Below are 20,784 nucleotides of genomic sequence, written 5' to 3'. Positions count from 1 at the left end.
AGTAACAATCATCACTGATTATTTAAGAAGGCGATTCAACAAAAATTTGTTTGCATTGAACTTGAAAACGACCATGTTGTAGTCAGCTGGGAAAAAATACTGCGGCACCATGTTCCATTGACAGGCTGTTCTTGAAAATAAACTTAACTCATGAAAGTTTTGTTTAATTTTTGGTGTGATAGCTTTTAATAAAGAGAGAGACAGAGAGAAAGGAAAACAATTGGCAGTGGTTGTAGCTGGACAAGTTTTTATTGTGAGTGTTTTAAAGTGGTGGCAGGGACCATCTTCTATGAAAATAATGATAGAGTAGAGAAAGACTAACAATGTATCTTCTGTGAGAAAGAGATAGTAGGAATGGTGGAAAGGGCATTGCCCACTAGATTTCGAAGTCGGTTTTGTACTCTGTCAAGGCAGCAAAGGATGCTCTGAGCAGCATCTCTCCATGTGCAATCTATATCAAAGTATATACAATGTAAATATTTGAAAGAAATAATTCATCACACTGAAATTGATACCATAGTACATAAAGAGTAAAATTATTGCATTCAACATTAAATCTTCCCACAAAGGTTTTTTTTTTTTACATAGGCATAACCACTTATCAAGACCCAGAGGCCACTCAAGGATAAGGGTTAAGAGTGTACAGTAGTCAATTGGACAATATAGTAATCGTTAGTAATGGAAATTCGGTATCTTTGTTAACTTAAGTGGAACGGCTCAAGAACTTGTTTACGTTGGACTTGAAGACATACATATTGTACTCAGCTGGAAAGCAGGAAAACGGAAGACAGTTCCACAGGCGTGCAGTTCTAAGAAAGAAGCTTTGTTCATGGAATCTACGTTTAGTGGGGGGAATTATTGATAGTGTTTTCAGCTAGACGAGTGTTTCTGTTGAAAATTTGGCGAGGGGGGGCATATTCTACAAAACAAACAAACAAACAAAAAAACGATAAAATAAATGAGCTTTCCTCAAATGAATGTTTTTTTTATTTGGATTTTATTTTTAGTTGAAAAAATGGTGAATGTTGGGAAACAAATCTTGCAGAATAATGGTGGAAATGTGGATGACGTCAGGTAAGAAAATGAATTTTCTCTTTCTTTTTTTCTTTCCTTCTTTCTCCCTTTTTCTTTCATTCTTTATATTTTTTTAGAGGGAGCAGAAAAGAGTGAGAAAAATATTTTATATTTCTCTCACTCTTTTCCACTCTCTCTCCCGTTCTCTTCCTTTCTCTCACTTTCCCTCCTCTTCCTTTCCATCTCTTTCCCTCCTCTTCCTTTCCATCTCTTCCCCTCCTCTTCCTTTCCATCTCTTCCCCTTCTCTTTCTTTCCCTCTCTTCCCCCTCTCTTTCTTTCCCTCTCTTCCCCCTCTCTTTCTTTCCCTCTCTTCCCCCTCTCTTTCTTTCCCTCTCTTCCCCCTCTCTTTCTTTCCCTCTCTTCCCCCTCTCTTTCTTTCCCTCTCTTCCCCCTCTCTTTCTTTCCATCTCTTCCCCCTCTCTTTCTTTCCCTCTCTTCCCCCTCTCTTTCTTTCCCTCTCTTCCCCCTCTCTTTCTTTTCCTCTCTTCCCCTCTCTTTCTTTCCATCTCTTTCCTTTTCCCTCTCTTTCTTTCCCTCTTCCCCTTTTCCTTTCTCTTCATCTTTCTCCTCTTTCTCTTTCGCCCTCTCCTTATAACTTCTCATTCTTTCTCGATTCTTTCCTCTTTAACTCTCTCTCTCTCTCTCTCAGCCATCATATCTTTGTCTTTCTTTCCTCAGGATATTTTATAAAATGTTTCATTCATGTGTTGCATTAAGCAATGAAAACATCTTGTGCCAACTTGGTGCAGGTCCTAATAAGAAAACAAAACAATATGAGACTGACCTTTGAAACTGGATAGCGATAAACAAGTTGTAATAAAAAGCACACACTTTATATAATGTAATAATTACATTTAACTTTCCAAATCTTATTTAAACAAGAAAATTCTTTTTACAAAAATGATAATCTATTTATATATCTATACTAGCTGCCTGCCCAGTCGTAAAATATACTTAAATATGATATTCTAATTTCTGCAGATTTCGTATTTATTATTATAGAGCCAATTCTTTATTGATTATTATATTGTATCCAATATATATAGAAGTGATTTCAAAAGTTAAAAAAAAAAAAAAAAAACTTGAATGTCATCAGTTAGAATCAAAAACAAAACATCTAGCTCTCCAGCCGTATTCGTTACCAATTGTACTATGTCCCAACGTATATAAAAACTTAAAATAAAATTGTTAAGGGTATAAATGTATATTAGCACATGTGTATAAGTAACATGTTTAGTCAAAATTACGCCTGCTAAGTTCCAATTTTTTTTCAATTTTGACTCCTTAGCAACTATTTTTACCGGTTCAAAACCAAATTCAATTTGTTCTCCAGGTCCAAATTTCCTATATATCAAGTTTCAAATCTGTAGACCAAAAATTGACAGAGGAGTTTGTTAGAGACAGTTCATCAGACAGACAAGATCATATATATAGATATATATATAAAAGTGACATTGTGTGTCTGTGTGAGGAATGGTTTCTACCAAACTCCTCTGTCAATTTTGGGTCTACAGACTTGAAACTTATATATAAAAACAAAATAGTATTAGATAATTTTTTTTTTTATTAAATGATTAAAATAATGAATGATTTTAATCATTTAATAAAATATTGTATAACATTATTTGGTTTTCTAAATTTTCAAATTAAACTATTCAAAAACATTTTCATTTTTTATTGTTTAAGTGAAAAAATGTGCTAATGAATAAAGATTAAATACTAAAATGACTTCACTGCATCCCGGGCAGCGTCGGGTTACGGAAAGCTAGTATAAATAGCATCTTTTACTTGTAGTATGATCTTTGTTTATATACGTGTATACTTGTAAATTGTAAAAGCTGATTAATTATTTAAAACTTTGAAGATAAAATTTTCTGTTTGTATCTATAAAACAATAATTATGATATTACTAGCAGGGAGATCCGACGTTGCCTGGGATTTTAAATGTAATAAATACACTACAGAATTTGTTTCATTGCAAAATATCATAAATATTAACTACTTTTAGAAATGGAAAACTTCACACACAAATATATATATATATATATATATATATATATATATACATATATATATATATATATATATATATACTAGCAGAGTGACCCAACGTTGCCCGGGATTGAATGATTTTCAACGAATGTTTCATGCTCCCATATTTTTATTGTCATCGAAATCAGTGAAATCACCCATTTTTCAATCAAATCGATTGATTGTCTGCTTTAGTTGGGGACCCATCGCGGTGCACCTGGAGGAATCTTCATATGCCTCCCCACAGTTCTACATTGCACTGTAGAGAACCTACTGTTGACTTTATAAAACTATTTTTAAAAAATATAATGGCTTGAATAAAGGTTCAGTTGTGCTCTAAACAGAAACATTCATTTCAAATGCGCCCCTGCCATATCAAAGAACCTACTGTTGATTTCATATGCGTGGCGTTACTGCTTGTGCGGAGATAATGGCTTGAATGTAAGTTTAAAATGAAAAAGTAAAGTATCGTGATGCAATTGTGCTTTAAACAGGAACCTTCGTTTCAAATGCACCCCTGTCATATCAAAGAACCTACTGTTGATTTTATATGTCGGCCTTTCGGCTTGTGTGGTATAAAACTTCTCAAATGTACTTGTGATGTTAGGCTGTGTAAGGTGTTAACTTTCATCGAAATCGCCTGTTCCTTCTTTCATCGGATTATTTTGATTAGCGATACTTATTGAAGACATTCCTATAGAAAAACCCATATAAGAACACTGCCAGGCACATAAAGTACCTTCGTGTGAAATTTCATGAAACCGGCCCAGTCGTTTTCGTGTCTATAGGAAACGAACAGATACACAAAGTCCCTTTTATATAAAAGTTGAATAGAATAGAGATAAAATAATAATATTCTTTCTTTTATATTATTTTTTTTTTTCAGAATGGGATTCCATTGGCCACCTTTCCACAGTGTTAACCATCTCCACCTCCACGTCATATCCCCTCAGACTCAAATGCGGTTCATACCTCGAGGGATATTTAAGGTCAATTCACCTTGGTTTGTCAGTGTAAGTATACACGGTATCTGTCATGAATGTAATGTTAAATACACCTGAAACGATCGCCAGTTGACGTGTTTCTATAAGTGCATCACCATTATCATTACTTAAGAGATTGCTTCGAGTCTGCTTTTGGCCTGTCACACCAGTAAAAGATCTGATGATGATAACCACAAAGGCTTTTTAAATTTGTCCGTTGAAACGGATTATTTAGAACTGTAAAAATTCTATAGAATGAGAAATATATTTAATCAACAAATATATTAAAGTTGATATTTTTCTGAATAGCACACACACAAAAAAAGTTCTTTTTGACAGAAAAACCAGTAAAACGCAACAAATATGAGTATTAACATTTCTATAAAAATAGCGTCCATTGTATTTTAAATATGAAACTGACCCATTTAAAAATAAATTAATAAATATTCATAAAGTAATATTGTGCTACATAGTTAAATAAAAATAATAAAATCACATTGTAAAAAACAATTTTTAATTTACTCCTTCAATCCAGCATTTCTTGTCAGACAATTTTCTTCTTTTTTCCCTGTTTCTTTTGAATGTTCCTTTTTTATGTAACGTTTTGCTTACTTCTTTGTTCAGTGAAGAACAGCTGCATGTTAAAATTAAGATTCCCTTTCTTACATCATTACAACAATGGTCATATATTATTATTATAAGATTTGAAAACAGAGCTACATCAAAGGGAGAAAGCTTTCATATTCATTTCAGGGTTGCATGATTGGCCTTTTTAAAGCCAAATTTTGCAAATTTAGCATTTTTTTTTAAGTAATTAGGCCCTCAAAAATTGTGTTAGCCATTTTCAAAACATAACGTACAGACGAACTAAGGAAGGAACAAGCAGAATATCTTCTATTAAATAGGACAGTAAGAAAGTAAATGTTAACATTGAATTTTTAATGTGTTTCAAATTGAATTTTTAATGTGTTTCAAATTGAATTTTTAATATTTCAAATTGAATTTTTAATGTGTTTCAAATTGAATTTTTAATGTGTTTCAAATTGAATTTTTAATATTTCAAATTGAATTTTTAATGTTTCAAATTGAATTTTTAATGTGTTTCAAATTGAATTTTTAATGTGTTTCAAATTGAATTTTTAATGTGTTTCAAATTGAATTTTTAATGAATATTGAAATACACAGGAGTCAAAAAAAAAAAAAAAAATGACTCCATATTGTTTTTGAGTTCAAATTTTTTTCCCTGAGGAAATTTACAAAAACTTCAAATGATAACTAAATGTGGGCTTGTTTGTGTTCACTGTCATCTGATTTGATTCTCGTTCTCAAAGAAATATGTCCCAACAATGCCACTTCGTCCAATGGCACACTACACAGTCACTTTCTGTTAGCAAAGAGGGCGATGGGTATGTTCATAAGGTTGATTCTGAGCCCAGAAACGTATATTAATGTGCCCACTCAACTGATAGTGACTTTCATCACTAAAGAAAATCAAAGCTTCTGGGTTTGACCTTTACTCCTGATCTGAAATGGAACACATACATCAAGTCTGTTGCCAAGGTCGCTAGAAAGATGGTGGGCTCCTTCTACCGCTCCAGAAGATATCTCACTACTGATGCAATTCTCTATCTATATAAAAGCCAAGTACGTCCAAGGATGGAATACTGTTGCCATATCTGGGCAGGAGCTGCTAAAAACAGCCTATCCTGCCTTGACAGAGTACAAAATAGACTTCGTGGCTTAGTGGGGGATGCCCTTTTCTCTACCCTGCAACCTCTCTCCCACAGAAGCGACGTTGCGAGCCTGTCCTTGTTTTATCGTTATTTCCATGGCAGATGCTCGTCTGAACTCCAATCTCTGGTCCCCCCTCGCCAATCTTTCACGAAAAACACCCGTCTAGCTGAATCCACTGTGAAAAATTTCCCCCACTCTATATCTGTGCCTAAATCAAAATGCGGATTCCATGAACAAAGCTTCTTTCTTAGAACTGCACGCCTGTGGAACTCTGTTCCGTCTGCCTGCTTCCCTCCGGACTACAACTTGGATGTCTTCAAGTCCAATGTTAACAAATTCCTAATGAACCGCCCCCTTAAGTAAACACTTCAGCAAATCTCCTCACTAACGTAATGTACTTGCAATAACCCTTATCCCTGAGTGGCTTCCGGGCCTTGATAAGTGGTGATCACTGTGTAAAAAAAAAAAAAAAAAAAAAAAAAATCGAACAATCCTTTGACTGATATCTTCACAAAATGTTTCTAATTCTGCTTTATTGTGATCAGTTTGCCTCTGCAAAATCTGATTTTTGTAAGTGGTCTTTGAAGATAAGTTATTTTATAAATAAGTTTTAGTGTTTGTGTAGTATGATGGGATTTCAAAAAATGTATTTTAGGTAAAAACACTAATACATACTTACTTGTTATGTCGAAATTAGTAAAAATTCCAAATAACTACGAAAAATAATAGAGTAGAAAATCTGCTGAAACTATTTTTTTATTTTACAAAAAAGAAAAAAAGAAACATAGATCTTAGCAATTCGCCATTTTCTATTCTGAACTTGCAGATTAGTCAAAATCATAGATTGCAGTTACCTCCCCTGACTCATTGATAATATTCTTTCAAAAAAAAATTTTTTTTTACTTGTAATTATTTAAAAATTTTTTTTTACTTGTAATTATTATTTTTTAAAATTTTTTACTAATTTCGACATGACACTTAGGTAGGTAATAATTTTTTTTACATAAAATGCATTTTGTTTTTTGGAAATCTTATTATAATATACAAGCATCAAATCTTGTTAAAGCAACGTCGTCTTCAAAACGAACACCCAAGTTTGTTATTTAAGATGTTCAATATTTTTTCTATCTGTTCAAGAGACATGTTGTCTGCTATTTTGTGAACATTTTGAAATTATATTCTGAATCAATCTCTAAACCAGTGGTTCATTACCTTTTCTTTTTTGTCCGCAACAGTCAAGGAATTTCTTTCAAACTTTGCAACCCCTAAAATTTATATTCTTAGTAAAATTATTTATAAACAAAAAAAAAATGGATGACTTAAGTCCCATCAGCTATAATCGAAACCGAAACTAAAACTTATGAAAAATTCTTGATAAAATTATTTATAAACAAAATAGATGACTTAAGTGCTATTGGCTTTAATCGAAACCGAAACCAAAACTTATGAAGAATTCTTGGTAAAATTATTTATTACAATAAATGGAAGTCCATAACAATTAAGCGCCAGTCACTGGGATGTAAGCATGACACACAAAATAAATAACACACACGCTATCCTATTAATATATATATATATATATATATATATATGTAACATATTGAATACACAGGTGACAATGTCCTGTATCTCTACAAAGCCACCATTCGCCTATGTATGGAGTATTATTTGCCATATCTGAGCTGGTTCATCTACCACTAGAATCTCTCTCCCCCTCTCTCTCTCTCTCTGAAAGGCTTCAAACAGGAGTCTCCAATCAGCTATAACTGAAATCAAAACTTATGAAGAATTCTTGGTAAAATTATTTATTACAAGAAATCGAAGTCCATAACAATTAAGCGCCAGTCACTGGGATGTAAGCATGACACACGAAATAAATAACACACACGCTATCTTATTAATATATAATTCCTATTAATATATAAATACTTGACCCTATAATAAAGGTAAAAAGTTAGTACACTGTAAAAGAAAAAAAAAACACAAATGAGTAACATATAACTAATACCTTATTATGTTTTTTATCTAAATGTTTCTTGCACCCCCAAGGGGTTGTGAGCATCCTAGGTTGTGAACCTCTTACGCTAGATGAAAAAAAGAAAAAGAAAAAAGAATCAAAGAATGAGGTTGCTGTAAAACGGCAAATAACTTTGATGGATTCGTTTTGATTTGGTAATTTTAAATCGTGTAAATACCAATAAAATATCAACAAAAATAATTATTTAAATGTTTCAACCCTTATATATATATTGTTATACCGGCCTTCCTTAAACAGAGGAATTTACACCGATTAGCACTATAAATAGCGCTAGTAATTCCAACACCTGTGAGAGAGATGCGACTGCACTTCAACTGTTAGCCGAGTGCCCAGCAGATATACACACTTCCCTATCTTTGTACATTATTGTTAATATACTTGTTCCTTAACCGAACCTCGACTTGATTGTTCTTATTTTCATTGTTGTTCCACGACACAACATATATATATATATATATATATATATATATTTTTGCTGAGGTATTTTTAAATTTTATTTTTGTTTTATAAAACAAAGAAAATGTATTTAAAAAAGAAAATGAATTTCATTTCTTCACATTTTGATATTTTTCACCAATTTTATGGACCTAACAGATAATTGCCCTTAGTGACTCTAGATGAAAACGAATGATAATTTCAAATGATGTCTTTCAATCCTTATTGAATGTTTATTGGAATGTTTTAAATGTTAATAGATCGATATCTGTAATAAACATACATTAACTTTATATATATATATATATATATATATATATATATATATATATATATAAAAATGTAAATGTTGGTTTGTTCTAAACGAATAAAACCATATTTCTACGTTACCAATTTATTTGAAATTTTCAGACAACCCATTTTTAGAGTCGAGGTATGTTTTTATGTTCTTAAATTAAATTTACCTCGCGAATTATTAAAATTAAAATATTAAATAAAATAAATATATTTTTTAACCGTTACTGCGAATCTGTTCTGTTGATAAAACTGAACTTCCGGTTCGATTAATTTCACAGCCACGAATTGTTCATTTTCTGTTTAGTAAGTAAAAAAAACAAAAAAAACATAATTCATTTGTTTATCTTCCATATTTTTTAATTTACACATTTTTTCTTTATTATATGAGGCCAAAAAATAGTTTGTCGCTTGCTTTTTGAGTTTTTTGGAATAAAAAAAAAAAACACGATTTAAAAAAATAGCGCGGATCACTCTCTGCATTAGCACCGAAAAATGTTACTAAACATTTATTAATAATTTCTCACTTTTACAAACATTTGATTTTGAATTTCTTTTATCGACTTTTTTTTTTAAATATCACCCCCCCCCCCCCAAATGGTGTTTATTAGCCCCCCCCCTCCAAAAGTGATGTTTATTCCGGAAGCTGTTCTTAAGATTTGGAGGTTGGGGGGGGGGTGATTCCAAGGTAGACCTAAGCTAAAAAAAAAAAAAAAAGTTTTTTATGCGCACATAAGCAACAATTTTTTTTATTAACTTTTTTTTTTTTACTTTTTTATTTAAAAATTAGTAAATTTTAATTGTAGCGTGTACCCCGGAACTAATTTTGACAGTGACATTGAGCATTCACCATTTCCGGAGAGCTCCAAGAAAAGACAAAAAAAAATTCGAGGAGTCTATTCACGCCGCTCCTTACCCGAACGAATTTTCTAAAGAAAATTAATTTATCGTTTCATCCCAACTTATCGCCAAAAACATTTGACCAGTCGGGAAGGATTTCTTCTTCTTTATTTTCGGACTAAAAATAACACGAGTGTGATACACCAGGGCAAATAAATTCACACCTATTATAACAAGCTAAGTCTGATTATTTGTTTTTAATTAAATTTTCGGGTTTGTATTACTGTATACATAGATTCGAAAAAGTTGTCAAAAAACAAATATATAACAAATAAATGTTATCAAAGGCAAGATAAGTTACTTTTCTACCTAACTGGATATATTTTTTGTGTTTTTATTCAATGTAACATATTTATTCAGCTCGAAAAACATACAGTGTTTACCGATGTATTCGAAAATTCAAGATGGCGTCTCACACCCTCTTTAACACCGTAAGTATGGAAAAAGGTGTTATAAATAAAAAACTATACAAAATACTATTAAAAACCCGCCGAATATATGTCAACCTATGTCAGGGTAACATATATTAAGCGAGTTTTTAACAGTATTTTATCCGGTTTTTTATTTATAACATCTTTTCCCACACTTACCGTGTTAAAGAGAGAATAAGACGCCATCTTGAATTTTCGAATACATCGGTAAACACTGTATGGTTTTCGAGCTTAATAAATATGTTACATTGAATAAAAACACAAAAAATATATCCAGTTTGGCTGAAAAGTAATTTATCTTGCCTTTGATAACATTTATTTGTTATATATTTGTTTTTTGACAACTTTTTCGAATCTATGTGTACAGTAATACAAACCCGTTTTTCTTTTATTAATTTGTTAAATGAAAGTACAGATAACCCGGTCGGTTTCTAATGTGATGAAAATCTAGCCCCCCCCCCAAAAAAAAGGGGTACTCTAGATAATAACAAAACATTAAAATGTCCTCAGTCTCGAAAGATTTCTTCTCTACTGAACGAGGAAACAAACGGTGAAGTGTAGTTCACCTTCTGTTTCTCTCCCCCTCTCTCTTCCTCTCTTAATATCTCTCTCTATCCATCTCTCCCTTTCCCTCTCTCAATCTATATTTCTCTCTATATCATCCTCTCCATCTCTCTTTGAGCCCCTTTCTCTAACTCCCTCTATCTCTCTCCTTTTCTCTGTCTCATCCCTCTCTGTTTCTAACTCTCCCCCTCTCTCTGTTTATCTATCAATCCTTTTATTTCTCTATCTCCTCTTTCTCTATTTTCCTCTCACTTTCTCTTTTCTATCTATATATCTTCCTCTCTATCTGTCCATCTCTAATCCCTCATCCTATTTTAGTCTCCTAAATTAATTACAGTGAATAAGGCATTGTCAAAACATGGATAAATCCTATTTTAGTCACCTAATTTACTGACTGTGAGAATAGAAGTTATTTGGAAATTACTGCTACCTTGAACAGCACCAGAAGTAACTGGTAAAACTTTTCTAATTAAATTGATTTTGGCAGCCATTTGGTAACAAAATGACATAGCTTTAGCCCTTGCTGCATGAGGAATACCTGCAACCTTGCTTGCCAAGTAGAAGAATTATTTATTCTACTTTAAAACATTCAATTTTTCAAAAATCTCATCTTCGACATCTCAAAAACATCCAATATGGGGAAAAATATTGCAGAAATGCAAACTTATTGTTTAGGATGAATGTACAATGGTACGTAAAAAATCACTTGAGGCTCTTGGTCGATCCTTGCAAGATTTGCGTGCCAATGTCAGACCATTTGGGAATGCAGTAATATTGCTTGCAGGAGATTTCAGACAAATGTTACCTGTTATTCTTCAATCAACACCAGCAGATGAAATAAATGCTTGCCTCAAATACTCTACTATTAGTAAGCTATTAAACTTAACTCAAAATATGCATGTCCAGTTGCCGACTGTTCGATCCGCACAAAAACTTTTGCATCACTTGTGGAAAATTGGGTACAAAAAAGTGCAAGCTGATCAGAGTTAAGGGCAAAATTCTTTGACTTTTAACTTCTGTAATTTCTGTAATTTTATTTCATCAAAAGAATAGTTAGTTTAAAATGTTTTTGCAGATATTCAAATTATAAGAATTCCATTTGACTGAGTGAATGAGCTATTCTTGCAGGTCAATACAAAGCTGCCCATGAACTTAACGCTATTATTCAATGTAAAATTCCAAGTGAGGTAGTCAAATACAAATCCATCGACACTGTTGTGAAAGCAGATAAAGTGGTTAATTATCAAACAGCTATATTTGCCAGGGATGCCACCGTATGTATTGCAACTGAAATTTGGTGTACTAATTATCATGTTGTGAAATATAAACCAATCCAAGCTTTGCAATGGCACATAGCTTGCAGTAAAAAAAATTAACAAACAATATCATAGAAACAACAATCTTAATAGGACCTTTCACAGATGAATATATCTTCATTCCATGCATTCCTATGGTTCCACCGGATACATCATTACACTTTAGGAAATTGAACTTTCCAATTTTATTGTCATTTGCAATAACCATCAACAAAGCACAGGGAACAATCTTTACAATTGTGGGCCTTACAGTTACACACTGACTGTTTTTTCACATGGACAATATACATTACGTATTCAAGAGTCACTACACCGGAAAATCTCTATATCAGCTAAGAAAATGGAACAACAAAAACGGTGTACCCATGCAAAATGGAATATTAAACCTATAAGAAACATGCTTTTTCTCATGTTGGAACTTTTTCCATTGCGCAATTTGAGCCACAGCAACGCGTGGCAGGGTACAGCTAGTATATATATATATATACATACACACATGCACACACATACTCATATATATGTGTGTGGGTCTGTATATATATACCATAAACTATATCCAGTGTTGAAACCCCAGCTTGCGGGCTTTGAGGAGTGTGGACCCACCCTTTAATTGCCATTGCTCCCAGGTCCACTCTGACCCGGAGTGGTAGTACCTGTTAGGGTCCCAACCATGGGTTAAATAGAAACTGACTTGAAAACAACAAATATATTCTATTAAAAAATTTTTCTTCAAAATCTTGGGATTCAGCATTAAATAACCTGAAAAGGGTTGATATGCCATAAAACAAAAACAACCAACCAACCAACTGTATATATATATATATGTATATAATCGATAAAGAAAAAAATGACAATATAAAACTATATACTAATATATATAGATTTATTCAATAAACGTATACATCAATTAGGGGTTTAAGGTAAATGGGGACTCTTTATATCATGGTATTTCGAAGCCTAATGCTTCTCATCAGGAGAGAAGATGCTAGGTAACATAATAGGGATGCAACATCTAGTGATGGTTACATTCGGAGCAAAACAAAATAGTGATGGTGTTTGGGGGAACTAAAACTTTACGAGATATTACTTACTTATAAGTATTAGATTCATGTCATTTTCTGTTATTTAACTGTAGTTTATGTTCGCCATTTTGCTTGATATTTGGCAAGTTATATTTCGTAAGGTTTTAGTTGTATGTGGAAAGAAAATTAAAATCATGGTTGAATCGATTTTTTTTATGAAAGTTTAAAATTACTCTATGAAAAAAATATTGGATACGTGACATTTTTTTTTTTTTTTTTTTGCAAATTTTCAACCTTTGTATCTAAATATTCAAATTTTCAAATAATATTGCAAAATTTTCAACCTTTGTATCAAATATTCAAATTTTCGATAATATTGGAATGTTATCTCTAACCAACTTTTTTTTTTTAAAAAAGAAAACTTTTTCTTTCTTTTCCAGCCGGTGTGGGTCCTTGCTCGGTTGAAAAAAGCTGCTGGGGAAAAAAACTAGACTCTTTACCTGCATTTTCTTATATAATGAGAAGCAAACCAACTTGAAGCCTATATATAAAAAGAACGTGTTCAACTGTGTGTACCTGTGTATGTATGTATGTATATATATATAATATATATATATATATATATATAATATATATATAATGTCATGTACTTGTGATGCCTCGAAGTTTTATGTAAGAAGAAAATAACTTTGTTGTCACTCTTTTTTTTTCTTCTTTGAAGTTATCTTCAGTCTGCAAACACAATTCCATTCATGGTAATCAATTTTTAATAACGCAATGGAAATGTTATCAACAATATGTATATGACAGAATGACACCCCCCTCCCATCCCCTCCCTACCTTCGAATCACCAATACAATTTACAATCCTTTTTACAATGCAACCATATTTAGCATAAACATCAGTCTACATCAGACATGTCCACCAAGTTTCCGACATTTCGATGATATGGTGGGACACTTTGGTGACCATTTCATCAGTGAATGTGATCCTGAATTGGCTTCACACATTTTTTTTTATCTGTGGAATAGTGGCAGAGATAATATCTATCAAAATAATCCCCAGATTTTTTTGGAACTAAAGAGGGTCATCGCAGACCAAATCAGGTCAGTACCAAGACAGGAATCTATCAGAATTAATCACAATTTTGCACGTCATATTCTGGTGTGCATATCATTGAATGGCGATAAAAAAAAGACTGTTGGATATTCACACTTGAAACTTTATGGATAAGTCAGACACAGACTGAAGTTTATTTGTACCAAATATGGTTGAATTATAGAAAGAATTGCGAATTTTATTAACGACTCCATGGGTGGCATTTAATTTGAGTTATCCTACTGATAAGACGATCACTAAAGTGTCCTCACATTGAATGGTTATAGAACAGAGACTGCTGGATGTTCATGACCGAAACTTGCTAGACCAGTCAAGTATAGGATTGAATTGCAGAAAGAATTGTGAATTTTATGAAAAACTAGCAGGCCGCCCGGTATTACCCGGTTCTAAGATAGGCTTAAATAGGATATTTATTCATGTACATTATGAATTTATTATTAGAGACAATTCTCTATTGATCATTATATTGAAGTAGTGAGATCAAAAGTAAACATATATATGACTTGGGTGCCATCAGCAAGAATCGAAACCAAAACCTACAACTCTCCACTCTCATTCCTTAGACTCTGAGCCACGCCAATATATATATATATATATATATATATATATATATATATATATGCATTCACCTGTAATCCTTTTTTTAAAAGATGGAATCGCCCGATCATTGGAGACAACATTCAAGCAAGCTAGCAAGGACACCCGGACGGTGCACAGAGTTATATAATAAATCAAATTCATCATCTAGCAATAAAATATTTCTGTAAATACTTTATTTGCTGCATTTATTTGTTTACGTTTTGTTAACGAAATTTTTGATGAATGGGTTGAAATTTAAAAATATCCATGCCGAATGGGGGAATCCATAACTATTGGGTATTTGGCCGCTCATTTATTTTTGATGTAAAAACAAACAAACTTATTACCGTACGATTACAAATCTGGAATGGTCAGAAAAGATTTTATAATATTGAAGCATTACACATTACTATGTAGTAATATGCTTTAGAAGTTAAGTGTAGATATATTGATAAGGTCACTTAAGTATATCCGATATGGCTTAATCTCAGTTTCATGATTTCCTGATGAGGTGGGGAACAAATTGTGCGAATTTGCTTTTTCAATCTTGTATCCGACGTTTTGAAAAGAAAACATATTTGGTTTAAAACGATTCTAATTTAAACGATTAGACAGAGCGAATAACGCTCTTACAGTATAACTCCTAAAATTTGAACATCCGCTTCGTTCAAATTAGAGGATGCTGTTCAAGTTTCGTGATAAAAAATCATTTGCTGCAGTTAACTTTAATTTTCTAAGAATTAAGAAATAGTAAATGAAATTCATTGCTATATGATACTTCAAGTATATATTAAGTTGAGTTTACGGTATATTGCAAGTAAGAATTGTTAAATATTATTACCAGGAACAAAAACATTGAAAATAAATTAAATCTACTCTTACTTGTTAGGTATTTATTACCTAAGTTATCATCTACAGAAATCATACATTTATGTAAAATACATTTTTTATGTATTTATTCATTGAATGAGTCTCATTGCAGTTTCTATTTTGATCGATTGAGCTCTCGGGCGCTGCTATTATATTCCGTAAGTGTTGGAGCGATTAATCGGAATAGAAATCTGGAATCGAAAAAATCGGAGCTTTTGGCGGTATCGGAATCGGTAGCGGAATCGGTAGCGGAATCGGAAAATTTGCGCCTATTTCTCGATGCCAAGACCGATTCCTTTAATTATTCTTTTTATTCAATTTTGGTTAAAAAACATCTTCCACTGCTTGCAGTAATAATAAAATAGTCCAGGTTTAGAAGAAGTCCAAATGAGAGGAAGTTCAAATTAAAGGAGTTTTACTGTACATCATTCGAAATCAAAATTTAAAATTCTGCAAGAACCTTCTTGTCAACCTAATATATATATAAAGGTAAAAAAAAAAACAAAAAAACCCAACACAAATTTAGCCCAATCTAATTATAAATTAATTTCAACCCAGTGCAAGCCTCATCAGATGAGACGAGCTACTCAGGTCTGTAGCTGACTGGTATTGATTCCTCATACTTGATTTCCTACAGCAACTACCTATCCTTTTGTAACCACACCATATATCTATATACCGATCTGTGGTTAGCCAAGTGTAATCGAAGACAAGTCAGATTTATTAAAATCTGTGTGTGTGCGTATGTATATATATATATATATATATATACTTTTTATTGTCACTACACATTTATGAGCATGTTTCGGTCAGCCAGTTACAAGTAACTAGAGACCTCTTCAGACGATATTGTTCATACAAAAGTAAAGTCCAGACTGTTCTTTTGTATAAGCAATATCGCCTGAAGAGTTCTCAATTCGATGTTTTTGCTTATATGCGATGGCGATATTTTGCTCAAATCATTAGAAGTATACCACGCCATCGCCTTTTCTGATGTTGAGAGGATGTTATGAATGATCCTAGGTATTTATAATCATCGACCTGTTTTAGTGGCGTTTGATTCAACGTTTTGTTATCGTGATCTGAATCGAAAAAAGAGCACCTTGCAACATCTCATCACTACAGCCGCTCATTTTCAAGTCGTAAATTATTAGACGTTAATAAACTAAACAGTCGAAGGCATAGTTGTAAACACGTCAAGACTAAACTCGTTTGATAATTTAGTGAATCGGGCCAAGATCACAGTGTAGTATCTGTTCTGATGCTGCACTCCATCTTTTCTGTTCTCAGTGAGTGGATAAGAAGTCCTTCATGACTGAGACAATTTTTATTTTTGTTCCTATCCAGAGTGCCCCTTTTTGGGGAACTGGATTTTCCCCACATTAAAAACTGACATTGTGTCTAACTCTGTCCTCGTGGGGAGGCAAGTAAATAGGAACATCAAAAGTACTTGTGAAAAAGAAAGAAACAAAAAAAACAGTGAACAAGAAATCTGTAAAACTTATGGACAGTAATTTGACCAAAAATGGACTATTCAAAAAATTGAACAAAATAAAAAAAAAAAGCCTAAAAAGATAAATAAAAAAACAGTTGTTTTATTTGATAACATTTGCCTGAATAAAAACATGCTGCCTTATAATGTATTTTTTCGATTTATTTTTATTAGTTTGTTCAAGCTGAGGATGGGGCATCCTACTGGATTCCAAACATTCTCCTGCTATCTTATATATTCCAACTGAGAGATTTTTTTTTTTTGAAAAGATTCTGACCGTCCCTTTGAGTGTAATTGTTTGAATCTCTCTCGCACTTGGCTCACCGGGTATATTTGCCAGAAAATTGAGATATTTCTCAAAAAAAAAAAAAAAAAAAAAAAAAAATATATATATATATATATATATATATATATATATATATATATATATATATATACAAGACCTTATAAAAAGCAGAATTGTTTTTTATCTAAAAAAAATTACAGCCGTTCGTTCATCGTTAATACAGACATAAAAATCAAAACCTGAGTTTTCTTAATGTTCAGGTTTAAAGCAAAAAAAGTAAACTTACCTAAGACAATGTTAAAAAAAAGACACCTATTCTTTTTTAATTTTTTCTTTCTTAGATTATACATATTTTATTATTTATTTGAATTATGTAAATAATCGGTTTCAAACTTGATAGTATATTTCCGATGAAATATTGCTTTTTAAAAAATGCCCATGTTTGCATAAATTAAATGTTCATTGTATAAACAGCCGATAATAATAATGTACACAATTGAAACAGTAAAAAAAAATCATAAAGAAAAACTCTTTCATTTCTATAATACTGAATATGTCTACAAAAATAAACAAAAAAAAACTATATACTAGCAGGCTGCCTGGCATTGTTCGGTCATAAAATATGCTTAAATATGATATATTAATTCATGCAGTTTTCAATAAAACCAATACTCTATTGATTCTTATATTGTACCCAGTATATAGTATGGATTTAAAAAGTTTAAAAAAATATGACTTCGGTGCCATCAGCTAGAATTGAAACCAAAACATTTAACAATCCAACCTTGTTCGTGACCGTTTGAGCTATCGTTAGATGGATAAGAAATGGTTAAAAATTAACTGATTTTAATGTATAAATATGTATATTTGTGCATGCGTAGACGAGCACTTTAAGTCTACTTATGCCTGCTAAATTCCTATTTTTTTTTTTTTTTTTTTTAAATTTTGACCCTTAGCAACTATTATTTCCGGCTGAAAACCAAACTGAATTTGTTCCACTTGGTCCAAATCCCCCTTAGATCAAGTTTTAAATCTGTAAACCAAAGATTGACAGAGTAGTTTGGTAGAGATCGTTCCCCAGACAGACAAGATCACTTATATAGATATCTATTACATGTATAAAATAAAGTATGTTAATATAGTTGTATTTACACAATTCACTTCTAAACTAATTAACCAGTCAATAAGATTTTTTGAATGCAGCTGCTAGGCATGAGGGTGGGTAATACGAACTATATTTAGTTTAATTTAGTCTTTTAAAAAGGAAATGGATGAGCACAACCATTTGAAAATTCAAATATTTCAGATTTGCATTAAATTTGACCTATGGATATTATAAATATGAATTAAAAAAAAAATGATTTCTTGAATTTAAATTTTAGACATTTTCTATAACCAAACTATAATGCAATGGATTTTGATAAAAACTGTAATAAGAATTTGATGCATAAGCTTTAATATACCATCTTCGAAAGGGAATGTAACATGTTCTCTTCCAGGAATTTTACCCGTCCTGGGGCAGATATTTTTCTCCTATATATAAATATATGTGCACGTTCCAGTTGTATATTTGTCAATGTAATATTTAAGAAAGTGTTCCATTGTACTGAAAATGTGAAAAAAAATCAGTTAATTTAATTTGAGAATGAATCCAAAGTTATTTTTTTCAATTTCATGTGCTAAATATTTAGAAATGCTTCATGTATTTCAAGCCTGAAATATATTAAGAGAATTCGAATTATTTGGATTTTTCAAACGGAATCCTTTATTTAACTTACAGAAGTAACATGCTTTTGTTAGGACTTCTATCCAGTCATGGTTGACTGAACGAGAACATGCTACCTCTGTAAGCTAAATAAACGGTTCCATTCGAAATTTTTTTTTTACAAATTCCTGATTTTGACAGAAAGTGTTTGATAAAATATACCTGTAGAAGGTCGGAGGTTACATCAGCCGAAATGTTGTGAAAATAGCACTAAAGATGAGACCAGTAGTCTAATGAAACCAAATAATACGAATAACCAATCCTCATCTCCAAAATTCAAAAACGTAATATTGGGGGGAAAAAAAAAAAATTGATGCACTTGCACTGCCTTGTACCTCTCGATGTTTAATTGCTGAATTTTATGTCGGCAGATTTCTTTGAATCGTTCAGAATTCTTTTACTTAAAATGCTGTTCAATATTTATACAAATGATACCAATATAAGTTTGAAGCATAGTGTTCTATACTACACAATACTTCATGGTTTAATTGAGAAACATGGCTGGAGGCCTATTGACAAATTTTTGATTTCTAGAGTTTTGGGAAAAAATGAAGTCGACTACATTTCAAAATACAGAGATTAATATTCTAATCTATACCCATGTGTTGAAAAATACATAAATAAAAATATGTGAAAATAAATAAATAAAAATAAATATATATATGAAGATTTATAAAATTTACAAAACCTCTGTTCATGTGTCTCTTTTTGACATTTCTGTGCAGATGCCGTGATTTTAAGTTAGAGCCACCGAACTTCACATTAAAACCACCAGTAATCTCCAGGAGTAAAACTACCAGTAATCTCCAGGAGTAAAACTACCAGTAATCTCCAGGAGTAAAACTACCAGTAATCTCCAGGAGTAAAACTACCAGTAATCTCCAGGAGTAAAACTACCAGTAATCTCCAGGAGTAAAACTACCAGTAATCTCCAGGAGTAAAACTACCAATTATCTCCAGGAGAACACAAATGATTGCAAAGCGAGTAAGGCATGAGCTTATACGAGACAGAATCCACAACAGCCAGTGGAAGAAACATCAATTACAGACCAAACTTTCAAACCACCTCGCTCCCTGGAAAGTCTATCATGGGCTGATGACAAAACTCGCACCCAAGAATACCTGGATACATAAAAACAGAAGAATAGTAGAAAAAATAACACCGAAAATGAGAAGAGTTGTCCAAATAATCTAAATAATTCAAATTATCCAAATAATCCAAATTATCCAAATAATTTAAATAATCCAAATTATCCAAATTATCCAAATAATCCAAATTATCTCAACAATTCAGAAACATAATATCAAGTACGGACTTAAATTCATACGAAAATGGAAAAGCCTGCAAAAACTATACCAAAAATTGCCAAGAATGACAAACCACCTCACATTTTTACATAGATGCTGTGACCTAAAGTTAGTTCCACCAGGGTTAACCTTAAAATTAGCAGTCAATTTCAGGAGAACACAAAGGATTAAAAAAAAAAAAAAAAAAAAAAATTGATTAGGGCATGAGCTGGTCCAAAATAAAATCCATAACAACCAGTGGTAGAAACATCAATCATATACCAAAATCTCAAACTTTCTCCTTCCTCTTCCTGAAAAGTATATAAGTGACTGGTGACAAAACCTGCATCAAAGAATACTTGGACGTATCATCTAAGACAGAATTTAAAAAGGTCAAATCTGGCCAAATATGAAATTGGAAAATCTGAATGTTAAGTACATACAATTCTAAGTCCATCATCTACCAATAAGAACCATTGCCAACAAAAGTAAATGTCAGCTACAGCCTTTTATACTTTTATCAGCAATGTTTTAAGCAAACTATCTTTGTATTTTATGATATG

At 32.0% G+C, this 20,784-nt stretch overlaps 1 protein-coding gene across 1 annotated transcript in view; it reads left to right on the top strand.

Moving 5' to 3' along the window:
* LOC145280056 (adenosine 5'-monophosphoramidase HINT3-like) overlaps positions 1-20,434 on the top strand; it is a 123,256-nt gene extending 102,822 nt beyond the window's left edge. Inside the window, exons 3-5 of the mRNA XM_080131736.1 lie at positions 1,008-1,074; positions 3,993-4,119; positions 13,264-20,434. Of these exons, the coding sequence (XP_079987862.1) occupies positions 1,008-1,074; positions 3,993-4,119; positions 13,264-13,314 (245 nt within the window). The 3' untranslated portion in view covers positions 13,315-20,434. The remainder of the gene's footprint in view (positions 1-1,007; positions 1,075-3,992; positions 4,120-13,263) is intronic.
* The last annotated feature ends 350 nt before the right edge of the window (positions 20,435-20,784 follow it).

This window comes from Euprymna scolopes, chromosome 7 (genome assembly GCF_053919585.1).
Source record: "Euprymna scolopes isolate OS-2025 chromosome 7, ASM5391958v1, whole genome shotgun sequence".
Classification (NCBI taxonomy): Eukaryota; Metazoa; Mollusca; class Cephalopoda; order Sepiida; family Sepiolidae; genus Euprymna; species Euprymna scolopes.
Note: the sequence above shows the minus strand (reverse complement) of the source record. Positions and strands in the feature narration are given on the sequence as shown.